The sequence below is a fragment of the Podarcis liolepis genome, assembly GCF_965112155.1.
Source record: "Podarcis liolepis genome assembly, chromosome: 17".
NCBI lineage: Eukaryota > Metazoa > Chordata > Lepidosauria > Squamata > Lacertidae > Podarcis > Podarcis liolepis.
In genome coordinates, this window is record NC_139571.1 from 12,171,973 (window position 1) to 12,192,107 (window position 20,135).

The 20,135-nt window shown below is 44.5% G+C and overlaps 1 protein-coding gene across 1 annotated transcript; it reads left to right on the forward strand.

The window, feature by feature from the left end:
* The first annotated feature begins 18 nt into the window (after positions 1-18).
* Positions 19-16,872, forward strand: GABARAPL1 (GABA type A receptor associated protein like 1). The gene is made up of 4 exons (XM_083483467.1): positions 19-516; positions 4,100-4,178; positions 8,357-8,475; positions 14,698-16,872. Exons 1-4 carry the CDS (start codon positions 427-429, stop codon positions 14,761-14,763), a joined length of 354 nt encoding a protein of 117 aa, XP_083339593.1. The 5' UTR covers positions 19-426; the 3' UTR covers positions 14,764-16,872.
* The last annotated feature ends 3,263 nt before the right edge of the window (positions 16,873-20,135 follow it).

The window sequence follows — 20,135 nt, forward strand, 5'->3', positions numbered from 1 at the left end:
GTTAACAACCAGCAGAACTGCAAGGCACTTGGTTGTGGCACCAGGACGGCGACGGAGCAGCCGGAGCTTCAGCCGAGAGACTCGGCGTGCATTTTTGCAGGCAGATGGCCCTCTCCGCTCCCAGCCCTTGCAATGGTGCAATCTAAGAGGCGGGCCGGCGGGAGGCCGATGCAGATTCGACGCCGGCGACGTCACAATGCCCGGGCTCGGAAGGCGCGCGCTTGCGCACTGAGTTGCCTTTGATCAGCTGCTTGGAGAAACAAGCGAGCGAGTGGATCGCGCGCGGGGCTGCAGCGTCGGGATCGCTTTTCGTCCGCCAGATCCTTGCAGGCATTGCGAGCTGCCGGTTCGGAGGGAAGAGGAGAGAAAAGGAGGAAAAGAGGGGGTGGGAAAGAAAAGAAGAAACTTGGCGTCTTGGGACAAGCCATGAAGTTCCAATACAAGGAAGACCACCCTTTCGAGTACAGGAAAAAAGAAGGAGAGAAGATCCGGAAGAAATATCCAGATCGGGTGCCGGTGAGTGGCGCAATCATTTGTGCCTTTTTTGTGTGTGCATGATCTTGGCTGGGGGTTTGTTTGGAGGCGGGGGAAGCAGGCTTAAAGATTTAAGGGAGGGAGGAGAGGGTGCCTTTGGCCTGCCAGGTTCCCAATATTAGAGGGCCGGAATTCAAAGGCTCCTGCGCTTTCCTGGACTTGTGGTCTGGTGGAGAGGAAGGAGTTAAATTCCCCTGTGCCACCTCCCTCGTCACCCCCCCCGACGCGCCGCCAAGCAAACATGGAGGCAGAAGGACAATGGATGTGTTAATGATGTCACCTTCAGGAGGAGATTCGGGAGCTCTCTACCCCCTCCACCATCCCAAATGTTGAGATGTATCTCTTTCCCCCTCCCCTGGATTCTGGCCTGCTTTTGGAGCCTCTCCATCTCCTGGTCCTTCAATGCCAGAGTAATAAGCAGGCGACTGGAGCGGGGAGGACGCAGGAAAAGCAAAGTCATGGTCTCACAAGCGCATCACGTTTGCCCCATCTTTTTCTGGCCCTTCAAAGCAATCCGTGATTGCAGTAGTGCGCACCTTGCTTCACAATTTTTCCATGACTCGGGATATTTGTATAAGCCGGAACGAAATGAGCTTCAATTCAGAATATCAAAGTGCAGCTATTACTGTATTATTTTCCTCCTTCGTCATGTGCCCCTTGCCGCCAAGATAGTTTCATTAATGTCCCCCCCCCCCCCCCCGGTTGGCAGATGGGCAAACTGAGATTGCCTTATAGGAGCGGTTGGGTACTTGTGTCGAAATACTCACAACCTGTCAGATGTTCTTGGCAACAACTTAGCCTGGGGAGTGGGGGTGTTGCCACATTGAAGGGAGATGACACAGGATCAGATCAGTGCAGCAATTTCGGAGGCACTTGCAGTACATCAGCCCAAGGGGAATTCCTGGGGAGGAATGTCTGGCATGATGATGGTGATGATAAAGCGGTAAACAATCTCAGAACTAGAAGAACAGACTGTGGAACTGAAAGCTGGAAGAGTAGGGGATTAGGCCAAGGCTGGAATAGGGCTGTGTGGGAAAAGCATAAGGCAGCCGAGTTTGTGGCTAGTGCTTTTGGCCTAGTATGGCGCTTCATTTCCAGGAAGAATGGAAGACGGACCCCGTCTGAGGCCTTTGTTTTTGTTGGTTGTGTGACAGTGCAGGGCATTTCACAGCATGCAGGAGGTGTCTGGCAAGGCTCCCTCTGGCCTGTACCAGAAATAAAATCCACAGTGGCAAAGCACAGGCTTCATGTACCAAAAGCTACAATAGTCTGTGTGGGAAGATCCTTTGAAACGCCTGGCAAGGGTGGGCCAGAGCATCCTTGTGTTTCCTCTCTTCTGAAGGCTGGTTTCAGTTCCACCGGCTTTTCCACTGCAGTGCACCCAGCATGCCCCCTTTTCCTTTCTATAACAGATCCGTGGCCACAGCAGATGCTACCTAATGCCAGACATATCTGCCAAGAGCCTTCATTATCTTTGTTTTCTGCAAAACAAGTAGGGCCTGCAACAAAATGATTGCCTTGTGGAAGGTTCCTGTTCAGGAGGAGCCAGCCAGCCAGCCATGCTTCCTAAACATTTTGTTCCATTCCTCTTCCTCTCCTGTTTCCTATTCTGCATCCTTGGTCATCATTCTGTGCCCTTTGCACATGCTCAGTTCTCACTTCACTGAGTCCCCCCCCCCAACACTACTTTTGCAGGTCTTGGGGTTCCCCCAAGTCTCCCTCCTGTGCATGGCTACATAATGATCCCCCCAGAGTGAACTTGAGTTTGCTATTCTGTTTATGAGATCTTTGCTTTCTGCAGCTATATATTTTTTTAAAAAAAACCACAAAATAAAACATTGCAGAATTTTAAATTCGGGATAAGAGAAGACAAGGGATGAGAAAGGTGGCGATAGCTGAGATGATACCTTTCAGCTCAAATGTATTTGTGATCTTCTTATGTTTTACTAATGCAAGAAGGCTGCATCGCTAACCACCTAGTTTGTTTTCGTACTGCATAGTGCATGTCCTCTTGGACTGGTGGTCCAGGATTTTGCAGGCTCCCTGTGCAAGATAGCTTCAGTGGTCCCCCTTAATTTCAGAAGAAATAACGCAAATGAACAGGATTATCTCATTGTGCCTCAAAGCACCCTCCTTGGTTCTCTTTGCAATGTGAAAAATACATGTGCAGGGCCTTAGCTCCCCCTGGATCCAGCCCTGCTCCCCTGCCCCCCCATCCTTTGTCTCTTAACTCATTGGTTTCCTACCCCCTGTAGCACACACACACACACACACACTTTCTCTCTCTCTCTCTCTCTCTCTCTCTCTCTGCACCAGTTAGGTTTATAAAATTCAATATATATGTCTTGTTATGTGAACTAAGGGAAACTAATGAAATGGACAGGTTTTCATGCAGTGACCAACCTGACCCCATGGAATGCCTGCTGTGGAAAATTAGGAAAGCTAACAATTCAACGGTTGTTGTTGTTTTTAAATTTGACTAATTCATGGAGTTGGGGGCATTTTAAACTTGTTCAGTGGAGGGAAATAAATATTCCATGGCCATGTTACTGAGACAAAGATTTGAGACTTGTTTTGATATAAAAGGTGAAGGATAAAAGTAGGCTCAAGTGAGAAAATTTGCTAGGCGAAAGATGCAGTGTGTCTGCACCACACAGTAATTTCAACAAGCTTTCCCTTAGAGGCAGCCCAAGGAAAGTTTTTTTAAATGGTGTCTAGATAGAGATGTATTGGGTCAAGAACAGCACATTTTGGGTCAAGGACAACACAGTTTGCCACCAGCGTATCTGAAAGCAGTTGTTTTGAAGTTTTGCAGGCAAATGTAAAGTTGTTTAAGTAATTTCTTTTGCAATATATTCAGAGTCACTCTGTACTAACACAAAATTAGAAACATTTCTGAGAAAAAGAATATGTATCTTAATTAAAGTTCAAAACTGATTTTGAGGTTTAGACCCACTAGCAGCAGTGTGTGTGTGTGTGTGTGTGTGTGTGTATAATGCACATTCAAAACAGCAGCTTCAATAGACTGAATGAAGTTGCGTATGAATAACTCAGATTTATTTATATATAAGTATCAAGTACCCTTAGAAACTATGAAGAGGAGTCAAATGTTTGTGGATGTAAACAATCATCGCTTGTTGCTATTTTTCTTGTTATGCGACTTGTGTTCCTACTGTGGAAAGTTCATGGGATATTTTCTTTCTAATCCAACTGAGGACCCTCACGTTGCTGTTTTACATGGCGTGAATTTTGACATGCACCCTTTCCTTATTAAGCTCTACAGGGAGAATTTGCAGGCACAGGGAAAGGTAGCATAGCTTTTCTTGTTACAGATGGGTAGCCGTGTTGGTCTGCCATAGTCCAAATAAAAAAATTTCCTTCCTGTAGCACCTTAAAGACCAACTAAGTTAGTTCTTGGTATAAGCTTTCGTGTGCATGCACACTTGTGTATCTGAAGAAGTGTGCATGCACACGAAAGCTTATACCAAGAACTAACTTAGTTGGTCTTATAGCTTTTCTTGTTCTCTTTGTTCTTATTTTTCTTCCTGCTCCTTTTTTTGTCCAGGTTATTGTGGAGAAGGCACCCAAAGCCAGAGTACCTGATCTGGACAAGAGGAAGTACCTTGTCCCATCTGATCTCACAGGTAAACAAGTCACATTTCGTAATCTATTTTTGCATTGGTATTTAAGGAAGGTTTTTCAACAAGTGATAGAGTTGGTGGCCTCCTCTTTCCCTCGGTCTCATTGCCTTCGGGAAAATGTTTTGTTATCTTCATAGCACAGAGTGAGAAACTCTGGTGAATGCAGTTTCATGGAATTTTAACTCAGTGGTTCTCCGCACCTTGGGTGAACGTATCCAGCTGTTCTTGAAAACAACCTTAACAGGTTGTGTGATAGGAATTTTATGGTCTTAGATATATGGTAACGTTCATAAGCGTACCAACCAAGCACATACATAGATCAGCACAGGAAGGCCAAGCTGGAACCATTTTGATTCCTAAACTGAGCAAATGTTTTCTCTGCAAGGTCAAAGTGGGAAACCTCCCCATTGTCTCTTTCCTCACAAATCCTGTCTTAAGGGCACATTTAAGATATGAATAGGGTGTGAGCCTGTGACCTGGCCCAGGAACTAAGTATTTATCACTACAAAAGAATGGCCAGGCTCCCCAGGCAATCCAATCAAGTAACCTGCCAGACAGGAGATAAACAACAATAAGAGAAACACAACATTCAAATTTCTGTTTTAGACCACCTTTTCTGTGATATAGGTATGATGTATCTGGGGGGTCATCTTGATCTACAGGGTGGCAATTTCAAAAGTCTTTATAAGGTCTTGTGCGCCATTTTTCTGGGTCCCTCCTCTCTCCTGCGGGTGAGGGGAGCACCCTGTTGCAACAGATCAATAAAGATCAAGCTTACTAGCTGCTTTGCTTCTCAATATTCTCTGGTTGGCCTCTGTTATCTTCTCCTACCAATAGGGAACCTATGTAAGGACTCTATATGGGCTCTTTTCCCATAAGGGAAAAGGGCAATTTTTGTTTACAACAGTTGCCAGCGTTCAGATTTCTCAGCTGCTAAGCATCCATCATAGAGATTACAGGCCATCCATCTGCTAGTTGCCATCCCCCAATTAGGACCAAAATAACAAAACAAAGCTAACCTTGTGGTTACTTTGCCCTCTCTCCCACCCACCCCAGCAGAGAATTGTATCCTGGCCATTTATCTTCCATACCAAGTATTTATTCTTTTATGGTTCTATAAAACAAATCTAAATAAGATTGATCAGTGGGGAAATTGCAGTTCTGAATTTAAATTTCACCATGATGACACTTATAACTTCCCTAGGTTGTATTATATGGGAATCATATTTTTTTAAAAAAAAAAACACTAGCAATTTACATTGTGTGGGTGAAGTTAACAGGAGACACACTAGCGGGTTTAACTTACCTCTCATTTCTGCACTTTCTATATCACTTCCCCGCACAAATCAGCAGGATATTTTTTCTTGGGCAGAGGTGACTGACAGACCAAGAGTAGGAGCCATTGGACTGGTCCATGTATCCAGTGTCCCCCAAGTAATTGTAGTTGCCTCTGGGAGTGCGTATATCTCGAAAGAGCAGAGCACTGGGTGGTTTGAACAGAATCTGCAGAAGTGTTGCAAGCCACCCGTCCAAAGAGTGCTACAGCACAGGCTGGAGGAATTTTGGCACTACAAAATAACAACAACAGTGCTTTTTTTAAAAAGGGGGGGTAGGGGTACTCTCATTTTGTCTCAAGAAAATCACCATTTTATATATATATATTTTCAAAAAATATTTTTTTATTAATTTTCCATTTGCACATATATAATCACATTATTATCCATTTCCTTCCCTCCCACCTCTTGCCTTTCAAAACTAACCTTTATATCATAGCATTTCATATATTTTCCAATTCTAATATCACTCATTACTAAATACCTCAAAATTTAAATAAATATAGAAAGGTAAAAAAATTCTCATTACACGTCTTCAGATAACCCTACTAGTGTTGTTAATTGCTTACAATGATCTTTCAAATATTGAATAAATTTACTCCAGTCTTTTTGGAATACTTGATCATGCTGGTTTTGGATTTTTTTCCGTCATCTTTGCCAGTTCCACAAAGTCCATCATTTTCATCTGTCACTCTTACCATTTTATAATTCAAATTGGGAAAAACAAATACAGTAAATGGACAAAAAGTACCAAGATTCACAAAATGTTTAGGGGTATGTGTACCCCTGCACCCCCCCCCCAGAAAAAGCACTTAACAACAACAACTACACTGAACAGTCATGTTCAGAGGTGTTAACAGAGCTGCTTATTAGCCTGTTTTCTCTTTTATAGAATCATAAAATTGTAGTTTCAGAAGGGACCATGGACCCAGCCCCCTGCAAAACAGGAATCTTTTGCCCAACACACACCACACTTGTCCCATTACGTGAATCATGTTCAGAATACAACAACACACACGTAACTGGCTGTGAAGTAACATAACGTTATATATAATAAAACTGTAATTTAATAGTTATATCAGAAAATTGCAAAGCACAGTTCCTGATGGCAATAACCATTAACCTTCTATATGCTTTTGTTGTCGTGAAGTCCAAGGATGGTCAGGTCCAAAGATTGTCAAGTCCAACGATTACAATGTACAGTTCCTGTTGGCAATGCCATTTCATACTGATACAGTATCTTTCTTCTACATTGCCCTATGTCTTTAAAGTGTAACAAACGAACTTGCCTTGTGCATAGTCCTAAGTCTTGAGAGTGTAACAAACAGAGCTACTTAGTAACAATAAGGCAGCTGATGTTAGACCCGTTCTCAGGATATACAGTGGTACCTCGGGTTACATACGCTTCAGGTTACGGACTCCGCTAACCCAGAAATAGTACCTCAGGTTAAGAACTTTGCTTCAGGATGAGAACAGAAATCGTGCTCCGCCGGCGCGGCGGCAGCAGGAAGCCCCATTAACTAAAGTGGTGCTTCAGGTTAAGAACAGTTTCAGGTTAAGAACGGACCTCCGGAACAAATTAAGTACTTAACCCGAGGTACCACTGTATACTCTTGTTTTGCCCATTGGGCTTCTTCCGCGACAAGGTTTCCAGGAGATTTTTCAGTAGGTTTTTTCAGCTGAAATAGTCCACAGGAATGCAGAAGTTGCCAGTCAAAGACCTGACTATCCTTGGACTTCATGACAACAAAAACATATAGAAGGGTTATAGTAATATGATACGTTATTGCCATCAGAAACTGTGGTTTGCAATTTTTTGATATGACGATTAAATTACAATTTTAATATATATAATGCTATGTTACTTTACAGCCAGTTACGTGTGCGTTGTGGAATCTTTTGCCCAACATGGGTCTTGAACTCACAGCCTTGAAATTAAGAGTCTCATTTAGTACTTTTGTATCTTTCCCCTCAGCGATGATCTCAGGGCAGCTAGCAATAAAAATTTCAGTAAGAAACTAAAAGTGTATATAATAAAACAGGAGTCAGGTAACACAAAACTAGAACAATGTAGCAGGAGGATAGAACATTTTTTTTTATTAAAAAAGTTAATGTTTCAGAAGCACTGGGCAAATCAAGTCTTGTTATAACAAAGCGTGGGAGTAGATGCCAAATTAATCTTCCGTGAGGAGAGTGTTCCAGAACTGGGGGGCCACAACTGAGAAGGACCCCTCTTGTCACCCTCCACCTCACTTGAGAAGTCCGGGGTAACCAGAATACGGCCTCCAAGAAAGATCTCGGCATGTGGACACGTATATGTGGGAAAATGTGGTCCCTCAGCTATTTATCTCTGAAAGTATACATCAGGGGTCAGCAAACTTTTTCAGCAGGGGGCCGGTCCACTGTACCTCAGACTTTGTGGGGGGCCGGACTATATTTTGAAGGGGGGAAAATGAATGCCGCATGATTTCTGTTCTCATCCTGAAGCAAAGTTCTTAACCTGAGGTACTATTTCTGAATTAGCGGAGTCTGTAACCTGAAGCGTCTGTAACCTGAAGCATATGTAACCCAAAGTACCAGTGTAAAAGCACACATTCTACTCATGTAAAAACACCTGGCAGGCCCCACAAATAACCTAGAGTTGCGTTTTAAATAAAAGGACACATTCTACTCATGTAAAAACTACGCTGATTCCTGGGCCATCCTCAGGCCTAATTTAGAAGGTGATTGGGCCGGATCCAGCCCCTGGGCCTTAATTTGCCTACCCATGCTGTACAGGGTTTTGAAATTTGAGTGATTGCCAATATGGCTTTTTTTTTTTACTCTTCCTCTCCCCACCAACTGTAGTTGGCCAATTCTACTTCTTGATCCGAAAGCGAATCCACCTGAGGCCAGAGGACGCCCTGTTCTTCTTTGTCAACAACACCATTCCTCCCACCAGCGCTACGATGGGCCAGCTGTACGAAGTAAGTAAGAGGCTGTCATTCCATCCTAATGGTGGATTTCCTGGAGCTTAATAATAGCTTCTTGCATGACACATTCTGGTTCTGTGGGCAGTATGGAAGGAAAGGCTGAAAACTTGCAAAAGGCTGTAGACTCCTCCGAACTGTCTTAGTTCAGAAGACTGTCCCAAGAATATGGTATGAAGGCACATGAAGCCACCACCTGGGTAAAACTCAACAGGTCTGGCCAGTTCCTGGCTGGAAAACACACGTACCACGCTTTCTTCCAGGATGGGAGATGTGGCAGGAAACAGATGTAAGAAAATGCAGCAAAATAATTAAATAATGCAACAAACTCTCCATTAATCTGCAACCCCCTCCCCCCCCAAAAAAAAAACCACCCAAAAAAACCAAGAAAGAAAATATTCCCTCTGAGGAAGGAGAATTAGGAAACCTAGTTACTAATTAATTATCTTGCCTGCCTAAAGGACATTTTCTATTATTAACCAAACAGGGAGGTATCATCCTCCAGGGCAAGCTATTAAGGTCATATCCTGGAGATGCTTAGACTAAACTTCTGAATTAATTCCTGGGCTGATCGGTAGCCAAATTCAGCTGAATAGCTTGTGTTGCTCAGAGCTTTCCTTGGAACGCAGTACCATCTGATATCTAGAGTGATGCCGGCCCGTCTATAATTAAAAGATATTTCAACATCAAGAGGAGGAGAAACTTTGTCAGTGTCAGAGAAATGATGATGATGATTTGTACCCTGCTCATCTGGCTGGGTTGCCCCAGGCACTCTGGTGCCCATTAGTGGTCCCAGATGAACATTTAATTTAAAAAACAAACTCTGAGTACTATATTATCGTGTTACCTGTTTGGTGGAAGCTGTATGGAAGAATTTCAAGTTAGAAATCAAGTTACCACATAGGTCATTTATGGAGAAGCGATGTTCTAGAGCAGAAGGGCACACTGTGCATAGATACAGTAAGCTTGGGTGGTGTATTTTGCTTTAATAGAACTCCTATTTTGTAAATCTAGAATAAGAGGCAGGGAGAGAGAGAGAGTTGTCCTACACCCACATGCCCATTTCTCTATTGCACATTGTATTGTTTTATACGCAAAAGAGCAAGCAGAAAAGAAGTGCAAATCTCCTTTGTGGAAAATAATTTATATCACTTCCATGCCCTGCAAATATTGAGAAGAATCTTATATGTTTCTTGTGCAGTTCAGTTGTTTTATGTGAGCATTTGGAAGAAGACCATGCTGGATCATACTAGACAGATAGGGAGATTTATGGTTCCTGGTAGTTTTCTTCCTCTGTTGGATAAGGATAGATACTCTGGAAATGGATGAAATACAGGTCAAACTCAGAAAATTAGAATATTGTGGAAAAGTTCATTTATTTCAGTAATTCAACTTAAAAGGTGAAACTAATATATGAGATAGACTCATGACATGCAAAGCGAGATATGTCAAGCCTTTATTTGTTATAATTGTGATGTTTATGGCGTACAGCTGATGAAAACCCCAAATTAACAATCTCAGAAAATTAGAATATTAAATGAAATCAGCAAAACAAGGACTGCAAATAGAGCAATATTGGACCTCTGAGAAGTAGAAGCATGCACATGTACTCAGTACTTGGTTTGGGCCCCTTTTTTGCTCTGTAATACTCCCTTTTTCCCTCCTAAAAAGTAAGGGGAAATGTGTGTGCGTCTTATGGAGCGAATGCAGGCTGCGCAGCTATCCCAGAAGCCAGAACAGCAAGAGGGATTGCTGCTTTCACTGCACAGCGATCCCTCTTGCTGTTCTGGCTTCTGAGATTCAGAATATTTTTTTTCTTGTTTTCCTCCTCCAAAAACTAGGTGCGTCTTGTGGTCTGGTGCGTCTTATAGAGCGAAAAATACGGTATAACATATCTCGCTTTGCATGTCATGAGTCTATCTCATATATTAGTTTCACCTTTTGAGTTGAATTACTGAAATAAATGAACTTTTCCACAATATTCTAATTTTCCGAGTTTCACCTGTATTTTTAGCTATCGTATAGATTGGCAGCTACCAACTTTCCTCCTTGAGTTCATCATCTGTTTTAAAAGCTCTTTCTGCTAGTGCCCATATCCTGAGCTCTCTCACTGGTAAAAGAAATAATACCAACTGTGGATTGCAGTATTATGAATTCCTTCCTACTGCTGTAGATTTAAGCACCTCCTTCAGAAAAACAACCCAGCTCTGGACGGCCATCTCTTCTGTCAGTACAGTATGGCCTTTTCTCTAGCTGCATACACTACACTGCTTTTGCGTGGGCCTCTTACAATCCTTGCTAAATGATAATGAAACCGTTCTAGCAGGAGTGCTGCAGTGTCATCTTACCTGGGTCAGGAGCTAATCAGCTTAACTGATCTTTAATTGATCAACATTATTTATTTATTTTATTGGGGTTTATAAACAACTGACCAACATTTTTGGAAGAACCAGCATAGCTGTAGTTTTGTCATTTTGCCTCAAGTTTCAAGCATGAACCGCTGGTTCTCATGTAATCTGAAACCAAAGTTAAAAATAAATAATGGTTTACCGCAAATGGGCAGTGTGCTGGTGCGTGCTGCCTTAAAATGCCACGGTGCTGTTCCACCACTTCTCCTTTTAAGTACATGGGAGGAAACAAACAAGCTTTCTGGTTTAGCGTCATGTGCAAACCACAAACAGTAAGCCAGGAACAAATCTTGGCTTCCTTTCATGGTTTCTTTGGAGATAAACAAATCAGGCACTGGTCAGTGCTGTGACTTGTTTCCTTCTGGCTGCCGAAAAGGATGAGCCAGTTGAGGAGCAAAGCAGCCACAATATTAGAGTAGCATGCACCAACACACTGAAAATTTGTTTTAAACCGTGGTTTATTTTTAACTGTGGTTTTAGCATTGCATGTGAACCAGCTCAGTACAAATCAGTTTCCCATACTTAGGTCTCCAGCTGTTTTTGGACTACAATTCCCATCATCCCCTGACCACTGGTCCTGCTAGCTAGGGAGGATGGGAGTTGTAATAACAGCTGGAGACCCAAGGCTGGGAAACCCTGGTATAAATGAACCTTTCCAAACTGGCAACTACAGATGTACCCATCTAGTCAAAGTTGGGAACATTTGTGTTCCGCTGATTTCAAAGGAACATTCTAACTCTCCCAATAAACCATGGGGATTAAAAATATTTACCTCCAGCTGATCTGTGCCCTTGTTTTATCTTAAATGCAAACGAAACAAACAAAAACAGGAAAGCTTAAACAGCTTGCATTTCAGTCATGAATCCTCCAAGTTGATGGATTGGACTTTGGAGAAGTCTCCCAGCCTTCGTTCTCCATCTGAAAATGGGGGTAACATGGAAGGGTTAAAATGTATTGTGATTGGGGGTGGGGAATGGATATTATTGGGGAATAGTCTAAAAAAATAATAATGCAATTTTACTGCTGAAACTGGGGGCGCGGGTGGCGCTGTGGGTAAATCCTCAGCGCCTAGGGCTTGCCAATCGCATGGTCGGTGGTTCGAATCCCCGCGGCGGGGTGAGCTCCCATCTTTCGGTCTCAGCTCCTGCCCACCTAGCAGTTCGAAAGCACCCCTAAAGTGCAAGTAGGTAAATAAGGACCGCTTTCTAGCGGGAAGGTAAACGGCGTTTCCGTGTGCTGCGCTGGTGCCGGCTCGCCAGAGCAGCTTCGTCACGCTGGCCACGTGACCCGGAAGTGTCTCCGGACAGCGCTGGCCCCCGGCCTCTTAAGTGAGATGGGCGCACAACCCTAGAGTCGGACACGACTGGCCCGTACGGGCGGGGGTACCTTTACTGCTGAAATTTAGCAGGCTGTCTAGGCAGAAGACACTCTGGGAGCAATGTGTAAGCTGTTTTGAGTTCTCAAATGGATATCAATATAAGAACAGGGTAGCCTGACTATCTAAAGAAGTAAAAAGCATTTTCTCCCTTAGGTTTACTACCCTCTTCAGTCAAATTGGGACTTTGTAAATGTTCTTCATAGATACATTAGCTTCTTTAGCTTCTTTCGCCACCTCCCCCCCAAAAAAACCCCTTCCTGCCTAGATCTCATTTTTAATTTAAGTTGGGGTTTTTAAAAGGTGGGCCTTCAGGTGAGTTGTGCACAAAGGCTAGCATGCTTTTCACACCTTTGCATATTTTTTATGACCTCTCCAAGAGGTGCAAGATTCCAGAGGCTCCAGGCATGCTTACCCAGGTTTGTTTTCCTTTGGGGAATGAAGCACAGCAGAGACTGCGGTGTCTTTATGATAGATGGCTTATTTACACATATCTATAGCATCAGCGGGACGCGGGTGGCACTGTAGGTTAAACTGCAGAGCCTAGGACCGGTGGTTCGAATCCCACTACGGGGTGAGCTCCCGTTGCTCGGTCCCTGCTCCTGCCAACCTAGCAATTCAAAAGCACATCAAAGTGCAAGTAGATAAATAGGTACCGCTACGACGGGAAGGTAAACAGTGTTTCCATGCACTGCTCTGGTTCGCCAGAAGCGGCTTAGTCCTGTTGGCCACATGACCCAGAAGCTGTAAGCCGGCTCCCTCGGCCAATAAAGCGAGATGAGCGCTGCAACCCGAGAGTCGGCCACGACTGGACCTAATGGTCAGGGGTCCCTTTACCTTTACCTTACATCATCAGCACCCCAAGAGGGTCTTGTTTCTCCCAGAGCCGCAGACTTAGATTCAAACAGAAATCAAACATTGCTCTCAAGCGTTGCTCTGACTCTTTCTCTCTCCAGCTTGCTGCTTTACTTCTGGGTCATATCGCTGCCAAACTGCACTCCAAATGCTGGCTTTGTCTTCTAACTGACCATGGGCTTGGGTGGGTGGGTGTCATCCATTTAGTGGCTCACAAGAGCCCCTTTCCTTGATCTCCATTAATGGCCCATCACAGAGCCTATCTCCCCCAACAGAGGAAGCTAGGCTGGCTTATCTTTTAACAGTTGCTGGATCCAAAGGTTAGAAGGATCTCTCCATACAGCCTATTTCCTCCTCCACGCCAAGGAATAACATTGGCTCCCAGCATGTTTCCGAGCACAATTCAAAGTGCTGACAGCAGGGTGAGAACCGGTGGCAGCTGGTGCCCACTAGACCCAATGGAGCTATCAAGAAGTCATAGGGATGTGGCCAATGAGAGCTCACGGGGGCATGGACCAGTTTTGGTTTTCTCCCTATCATCCACCCTTGCAAAGATATTGCAAGCATTTAAGCATTGCTGTTTTACAAATAGCTTGCACCTGGCTAAATGGAAAAACATCTTACTTTGGTTCAGAATGTGGGATAACCAGCCTCATTTGACCAGCATGCTTGAGCCTAATTCAAAGTGTTGGTGCTGACCTTTAAAGCCCTAAACGGCCTCAGCCCAGTATACCTGAAGGAGCGTCTTCAGCCCAGACACTGAGGTCCAGCTCTGAGGGCCTTCTGGCGGTTCCCTCACTGCGAAAAATGAGGTTACAGGGAATCTGGCAGAAGGCTTTCCCAGTAGTGGCGCCTGCCTTGTGGAACACCCTCCCATCAGATGTCAAGGAAATAATCAGCTATCTGACTTTTCGTTAGAAGACATCTGAAGGCAGCCCTGTTTAAGGAAGTTTTTAATGTTTGATATTTTATTGTGTTTTTAATATTCTGTTGGGCGGGGTATAAATAAATTATCATTACAGTGGTACCTCGGGTTAAGTACTTAATTCGTTCTGGAGGTCTGTTCTTATCCTGAAACTGTTCTTAACCTGATGCACCACTTTAGCTAATGGGGCCTCACGCTGCTGCCGCGCCGCCGGAGCACGATTTCTGTTCTCATCCTGAAGCAAAGTTCTTAACCCGAGGTACTATTTCTGGGTTAGTGGAGTCTGTAACCTGAAGCGTATGTAACCTGAAGTGTATGTAACCCGAGGTACCACTGTACAGTCATACGGTGTTACGGACGCTTCAGGTTACGTGTTTTCGGGTTGCATACCACGGGAAACCCGGAAGTACCGGAATGGGTTACTTCCGGGTTTCGCTGCTTGCACATGCGCAGAAGTACCAAATCACACCGGCGCAGACGTGGCACTTAAGGATCCGAACACGGCCGGTTGCGGATGTGCCTCCGTCATGGATTATATCCGCAACCCAAGGTTCCACTGTATTATTATTATTATTATTATTATTATTTATTTAGATTACAATGATGTTGACTTCTGCTCCTCTCTTTCCTCCCACCCCACATTTTTATTTCCCCAGGATAATCACGAGGAGGATTATTTTCTGTATGTGGCTTACAGTGACGAAAGCGTGTACGGCAAATGAGCCCCTCGGCCGCTGTCCTCACAGTTGCGATGGCCTGAAATGACTGTTCTGGGAGGGCGTTTCTGCGTCAGACAGAAGCAAGAAGAGGGAGGAAGAACTGGACAACAAGCCACATAATCTCATGCCATCATTCCTTGCACCTTTATTTTAAATTAATTATTACTGTTGTTTTATTTAATCCGTTGGGGGAAAGAATAGTTGGTGTTTTGCGGCGGTCAGGGCTTTGGGATGGAGAGATCTGTTTGCCAAGTTCCCACCTTCCATTACACTGCCTGGCTTTTCCATCATTGCCCAGTGAGAGGAGAGGATGCTACCAAGTGATCTTGTCGGAACTGCCAAAGGGAACTGTGGCTCTCCCCGTAGCAACTAATCTTTATTTTGCCTATTTTTTAAAGACGGCAGCCCCCTCTCCTGTGCATGAAGGAGATATTAATTTCCGTTAATTTGTGAGCCTTTTCTGCCCACCCTTTGCCCTCCTTTCCTTGACCCTGATCCCAGCGGTACGTGTGCACCCCTCTCCCGTCTTCCTGATGTGTAACATCTCTGATTTGAGTTCATCCATCACTCTAGCGGCATGTCAGCCTCCTATAAGCAGAACCATGCAGATGCCATGCAGTATGGAGAAAACCAGCTTCCTAAGCAGTTTGGCTAACTTAAAACAATGACAGCACGTCCCTTTCTTTCACGGTGTTACCAATGAATTGGACCTTGGGCGTCTATCCTATATTGCATTCTGCACGAGTGCTTTGTGATGTTCTGTGTCCTTGCTTGCCAGTGAAAGGCTGTTCTCTGCTAGGTCACCATCCTGATACCTGTCTTGTGTTTCCTTTGCTGCTATCAATTCAATATGGAAAGGGGAAAAAATATTGGGATTAACCTGCACCCACAGCCTTGCCTCTAAGCATATATTCTGCAGTCCTTTTGTGAAAACAGTTGTGGTTTTTTTTCCTAAGGAGAGCGGCACCACTCTCCCACATCCCTGACAATAGCCATCAATATTGAAAAAGAATTTGCCCAAAGTAGGTATTTATGCTGCAGGGGCCACAACAGTTTCTTTGTGACAGTAGTATTGGTCTCCCACTCTCTTTACACTGGTTGCTCCCCGTCGAGAAATCATGGTGAAATGTAGGACGTTTTGTGTTGTGGCTTATCTTTTTCATTGCTCCCGATGGTTAGATTTTGTAGTTGTGTAGCAACTGAGCATATTTAGAAGAGAGGTGAAGGATGAACAAAGGATGGCAGCTACATAACCTTAGACTGGAGAAGAAAAACGATTGCCTCTGGAATCCTGAACTCTTTAGGTGACACCTATTCTTGAGAAATGTCTGAGTTTATGGAAACTGGTGACATGCCCGCCTCTGCTTCTCTGTTTAACTCCCCCCCCTGCTCATAGCTTTATAGCGTCATTCCTACAAGAGTATCACCAGATGGCAAGGGGCCTAGTGGACCAGAACTCTCTTAGGCAGGGGCCAAGGATTTGAAGGGATGGTGAAGAGTTGAAATTGAAATTGCACAGCTGGGGAGTGGAAGTGACACAAATAGCTGGAGGGATACCTGTTAGTTTCGGTGTGTCTTGTCTGGATGCACTCCTTGTGGGAAGACTGGTTCTGCTTAGTATGTCAAGTTCCTTCCAGTACAAATTTCAGTTGACTCCACTTCCGTTTCCTCAGCCTTCCTGTCTTTCAGGATGTCTTCAAGAGTCACATTCCGAATTCTTACAGGTCAGGCAAGTCCGGTGTGAGTCAGGGCATGCCTGCATGTGCGATTGTGTGCACCAGTGTATTCCCTCCCTCATCACTGCTTGGGGAAATATAACAGATGTTGAAAGAGACTATGATCTACCCCCTTCCCCCAATGCTGCTGCTGGTCTTTAACCAATGTTCATGGGCTCTCAACATACCCATTTCTTACATATGAAGGATTACGTTTGAAGGTTTTTTATTTAAAACGGATTGTGGCGTTTACTTTTCATTTTCGCTTTTCTCCAGTATGTAAAACGCAGTGTTGATTATACTTTGTCATTAACTCCAACCAGCTTCAGATTCCTGTAAGATAAAATCCATGTCACATCGGCTCAAATCAATAAACACACATTTAAAGATCTGAGAACCAGAGTGGAATGGTAATTTTGTTATGCATTTGACTTAGGCCGGGAACTCTTATTTAAGTGTTAACAGCTTGCCAAAGAACTTTGAATCATTCCGGTTTCAGCTCATGTTTGTGTTCATCTATGGCTGCTGCACAGTGGTACCTCTGGTTGAGAACGGGATCTGTTCCGGAGGCCCGATCGCAACATGAAAAGAGCGCAATCTGCAGTGGCGCGTCTGCGCAGGTGGCGATTCGCCTCTTCTGCGCATGTGCGTGATGTATGAATGAATGAATGAATGAATGAATGAATGAATTTATTAATACGGTCACAGACCAGCGTCAACACACACAATATCACAGATCATCAAAAATATCAGAAATACAAAGGACAATATGAGTATAACAAGGATTTAAATATAAAAATTAAAATTAATTATTAGCGTGCTCCCTGTAGTTAACATTTGGGGGTTTGGTCATTATGGGATACCACTTGCTTCCTGCGATTGATTGCAGACACAGAATTTGGCTACATTTAATGTAGTCTTGGGATTCTTATCCTCTAGCAGTAGTTTTAAACTATGGAGTTCCAATTCTTTCCTGGACTTTTGCAAAACAGGTGTAATAAAAGTCAAACGTATATCCTCATAAAGACGACAACGTAATAGTACATGTAGAGGAGTTTCAACTTCCAACGAGCCACAAGAGCAGACCCGTGCTGTATATGGTTTACCCTCAAATCTGCCCTGAAGTAAGGCAGAAGGGAGAACGTTGAATCTGGCGAGAGTAAAAGACCGTCTGTATTTGGGTACCTGAAGACCTGACAGATAGTTAGCTGGAGAGAAACCTCTCCCATGGTCCCTTATTGCTGGGTGTTTGATCATTTCGCTCATGTGACATTGTAATTCTACGTCCCAGATACACTGGCGAATTGTAGTCCTAGCTTTCTCGAAGCCTGTCGCTATCAGGGTCTGTGCGTGATGTAATTTTGCGCGTCTGCACATGCGCAGGTGGCGAAACCCGGAAGTAACCATTTCCAGTACTTCTGGGTCGCTGCGGGACGTAACCAGAAAGAACGTAACATGAAGCGAGCGTAACATGAGGTATGACTGTATATGGGAGCACTGAGAATATCGGTAACAGGTATTCATTCTACCCTTGTTTTTGAGGCAGTGTGCTTCTGGGTATCAGTTGCTGGAAGCAGCGGGAGAGGAGAGTGCTTCTGCACTCAGATCTCACTTGCAGGTGTTCTAAAGGCACATGCTTGGCCACTGGAGAACAAGATGCTTGGCTAGTTGAGCCACTGTCTGATGGAAAAGGTTCATCATACATTCTTAAATACTGGAGTACTGCATTTTATTTGCATCTGATCCTTTCAAAGGCGTGCCAATGGTATTGCTTCATTTTATCCTTGCAGCAATCCTGGAAGGTAGGTTAGGCTAAGGGAGAATGCAGCTTGCTCAGGATCACAAAAGAGTGAGCTTCATGGCCAAGTAAGGATTCAAACTTAGGTCTCCATGGATGAAGACCACACTCTACACCACAGTGGCATTTTCAGAAGAACTGGGAAACCAACGGGTAAACTGACAGCATTAGAAATCTTTGGCAATTTTTACTAAAGTGCCAGTTTTTATTGCAAAAACACATCGTTCTCACCGATAGTATATTCTCAGGACACCAGAGATAATAAAAACACTTGAAATAAATATGCTTTCTTCTTCTTTGGCGATCACTCGTAGCCGAGTAAGATTGTCTTCCATAAACAGGTTTTAACAATGAGTCAGTAAGTCCTGTCAAGTCCTGCAGGGCCCTGGTCTCTTGTGACAGAGTGTTCCACCAGATCGGAGCCACAGCCGAAAAAGCCCTGGCACTAGTTGAGGCCAGCCTAACTTCTCTGTGGCCTGGGACCTTCAAGATGTTTTTATTTGAAGACTGTAAGTTTCTCTGTGGGGCATACCAGGAGAGGCGGTCCCGTAGGTACGAGGGTCCTAGGCCGTATAGGGCTTTAAAGGTTAAAACCAGCACCTTAAACCTGATCCTGTACTCCACCGGGAGCCAGTGCAGCTGGTGTAGCACCGGGTGAATGTGGTCTCGCAGCGAAGACCCCATAAGGAGTCTCGCTGCAGCATTCTGCACCCGCTGGAGTTTCTGGGTCAGTCTCAAGGGCAGCCCCACGTAGAGCGAGTTACAATAATCCAGTCTGGAGGTGACCGTCGCATGAATCACAGTGGATCACAGTGGCTAGGTCAGACCGAGAGAGGTAAGGAGCCAACTGCTTAGCTTGGCGGAGATGGAAAAATGCCGCCTCTGTTATAGCTGCAATCTGCGCCTCCATGGAAAGGGAGGTGTCGAAGATTACACCCAAACTCTTAACGGACGGTGCTGGCACTAACTGCACCCCCGCAAGAGATGGGAGTTGCCCCCCCAATCCCATATCACCCCGTCCAAGCCACAGGACCTTTGTCTTCGAAGGATTTAGCTTCAACCGGCTCCCACGTAACCATCCAGCCACAGTTTCAGGTTAAGAACGGACCTCCGGAACAAATTAAGTTCTTAACCTGAGGTACCACTGTATAGTGTTCAGATCATGGGTAGGCAAACTAAGGCCTGGGGGCCGCATCCGGCCCAATCGCCTTCTAAATCCAGCCCACGGACAGTCCGGGAATATGAGTTGTTCAACAGTGGAATGGACTCCCTCAGAGGTGGTGAACTCTCTTGGCCTGTCTGAGACTGCCTTTTGAAATGGTGGATAGCTTGACTCCTGAATCCATTGTGGATTCCTGAATCCATTGTGGATTCCTGAATCCATTGTTTCATGCATACATGGATATCTGCCCTTTTGACAGGTCAGCAGGTTAGCAGATACTTGTCAAAGCAGCTCAGGTATCAGGAATTTCCTGCTATGTGACCTGAGGGGGTTTCTGAGGTTGACTAGGGGCTAAACATAACTGCTGAATTGCTCTCTGTGCTATTTCAGACATGTGGTTTATGTACTTACGTATGTGTGTTACCTTGTGCACTTGCGAACATGCGTTTTATTTATGAAACCTTAGAATTCTTATGACATACCGATCAGCTGACATGACTGGTGGTGTCAGCTGAGGGGCAGGAGGACAAGCTTTAATCCTGCACTGGCTGTACAGCCCTGTTCCCAGCAGATAACAGCACCACACACCTGGGCAGCATGATTTAATCTCTGCTAATCAACTGATAAACAGAAATTAGCTCACCAAGGAATTTTTTGCCTTTGGAAGTCTCCTTCCACTTTAAAATCATGGGGAATAAGA

Excerpts from the sequence above, each read along its gene's own strand:
- GABARAPL1 (XM_083483467.1), top strand. The coding sequence starts at position 427 with ATGAAGTTCCAATACAAGGAAGACCACCCTTTCGAGTACAGGAAAAAA. Across the intron at positions 517-4,099 it reads AATATCCAGATCGGGTGCCG|GTTATTGTGGAGAAGGCACC; the intron begins GTGAGTGGCGCA and ends TTTTTTGTCCAG. Across the intron at positions 8,476-14,697 it reads CGATGGGCCAGCTGTACGAA|GATAATCACGAGGAGGATTA; the intron begins GTAAGTAAGAGG and ends TTATTTCCCCAG.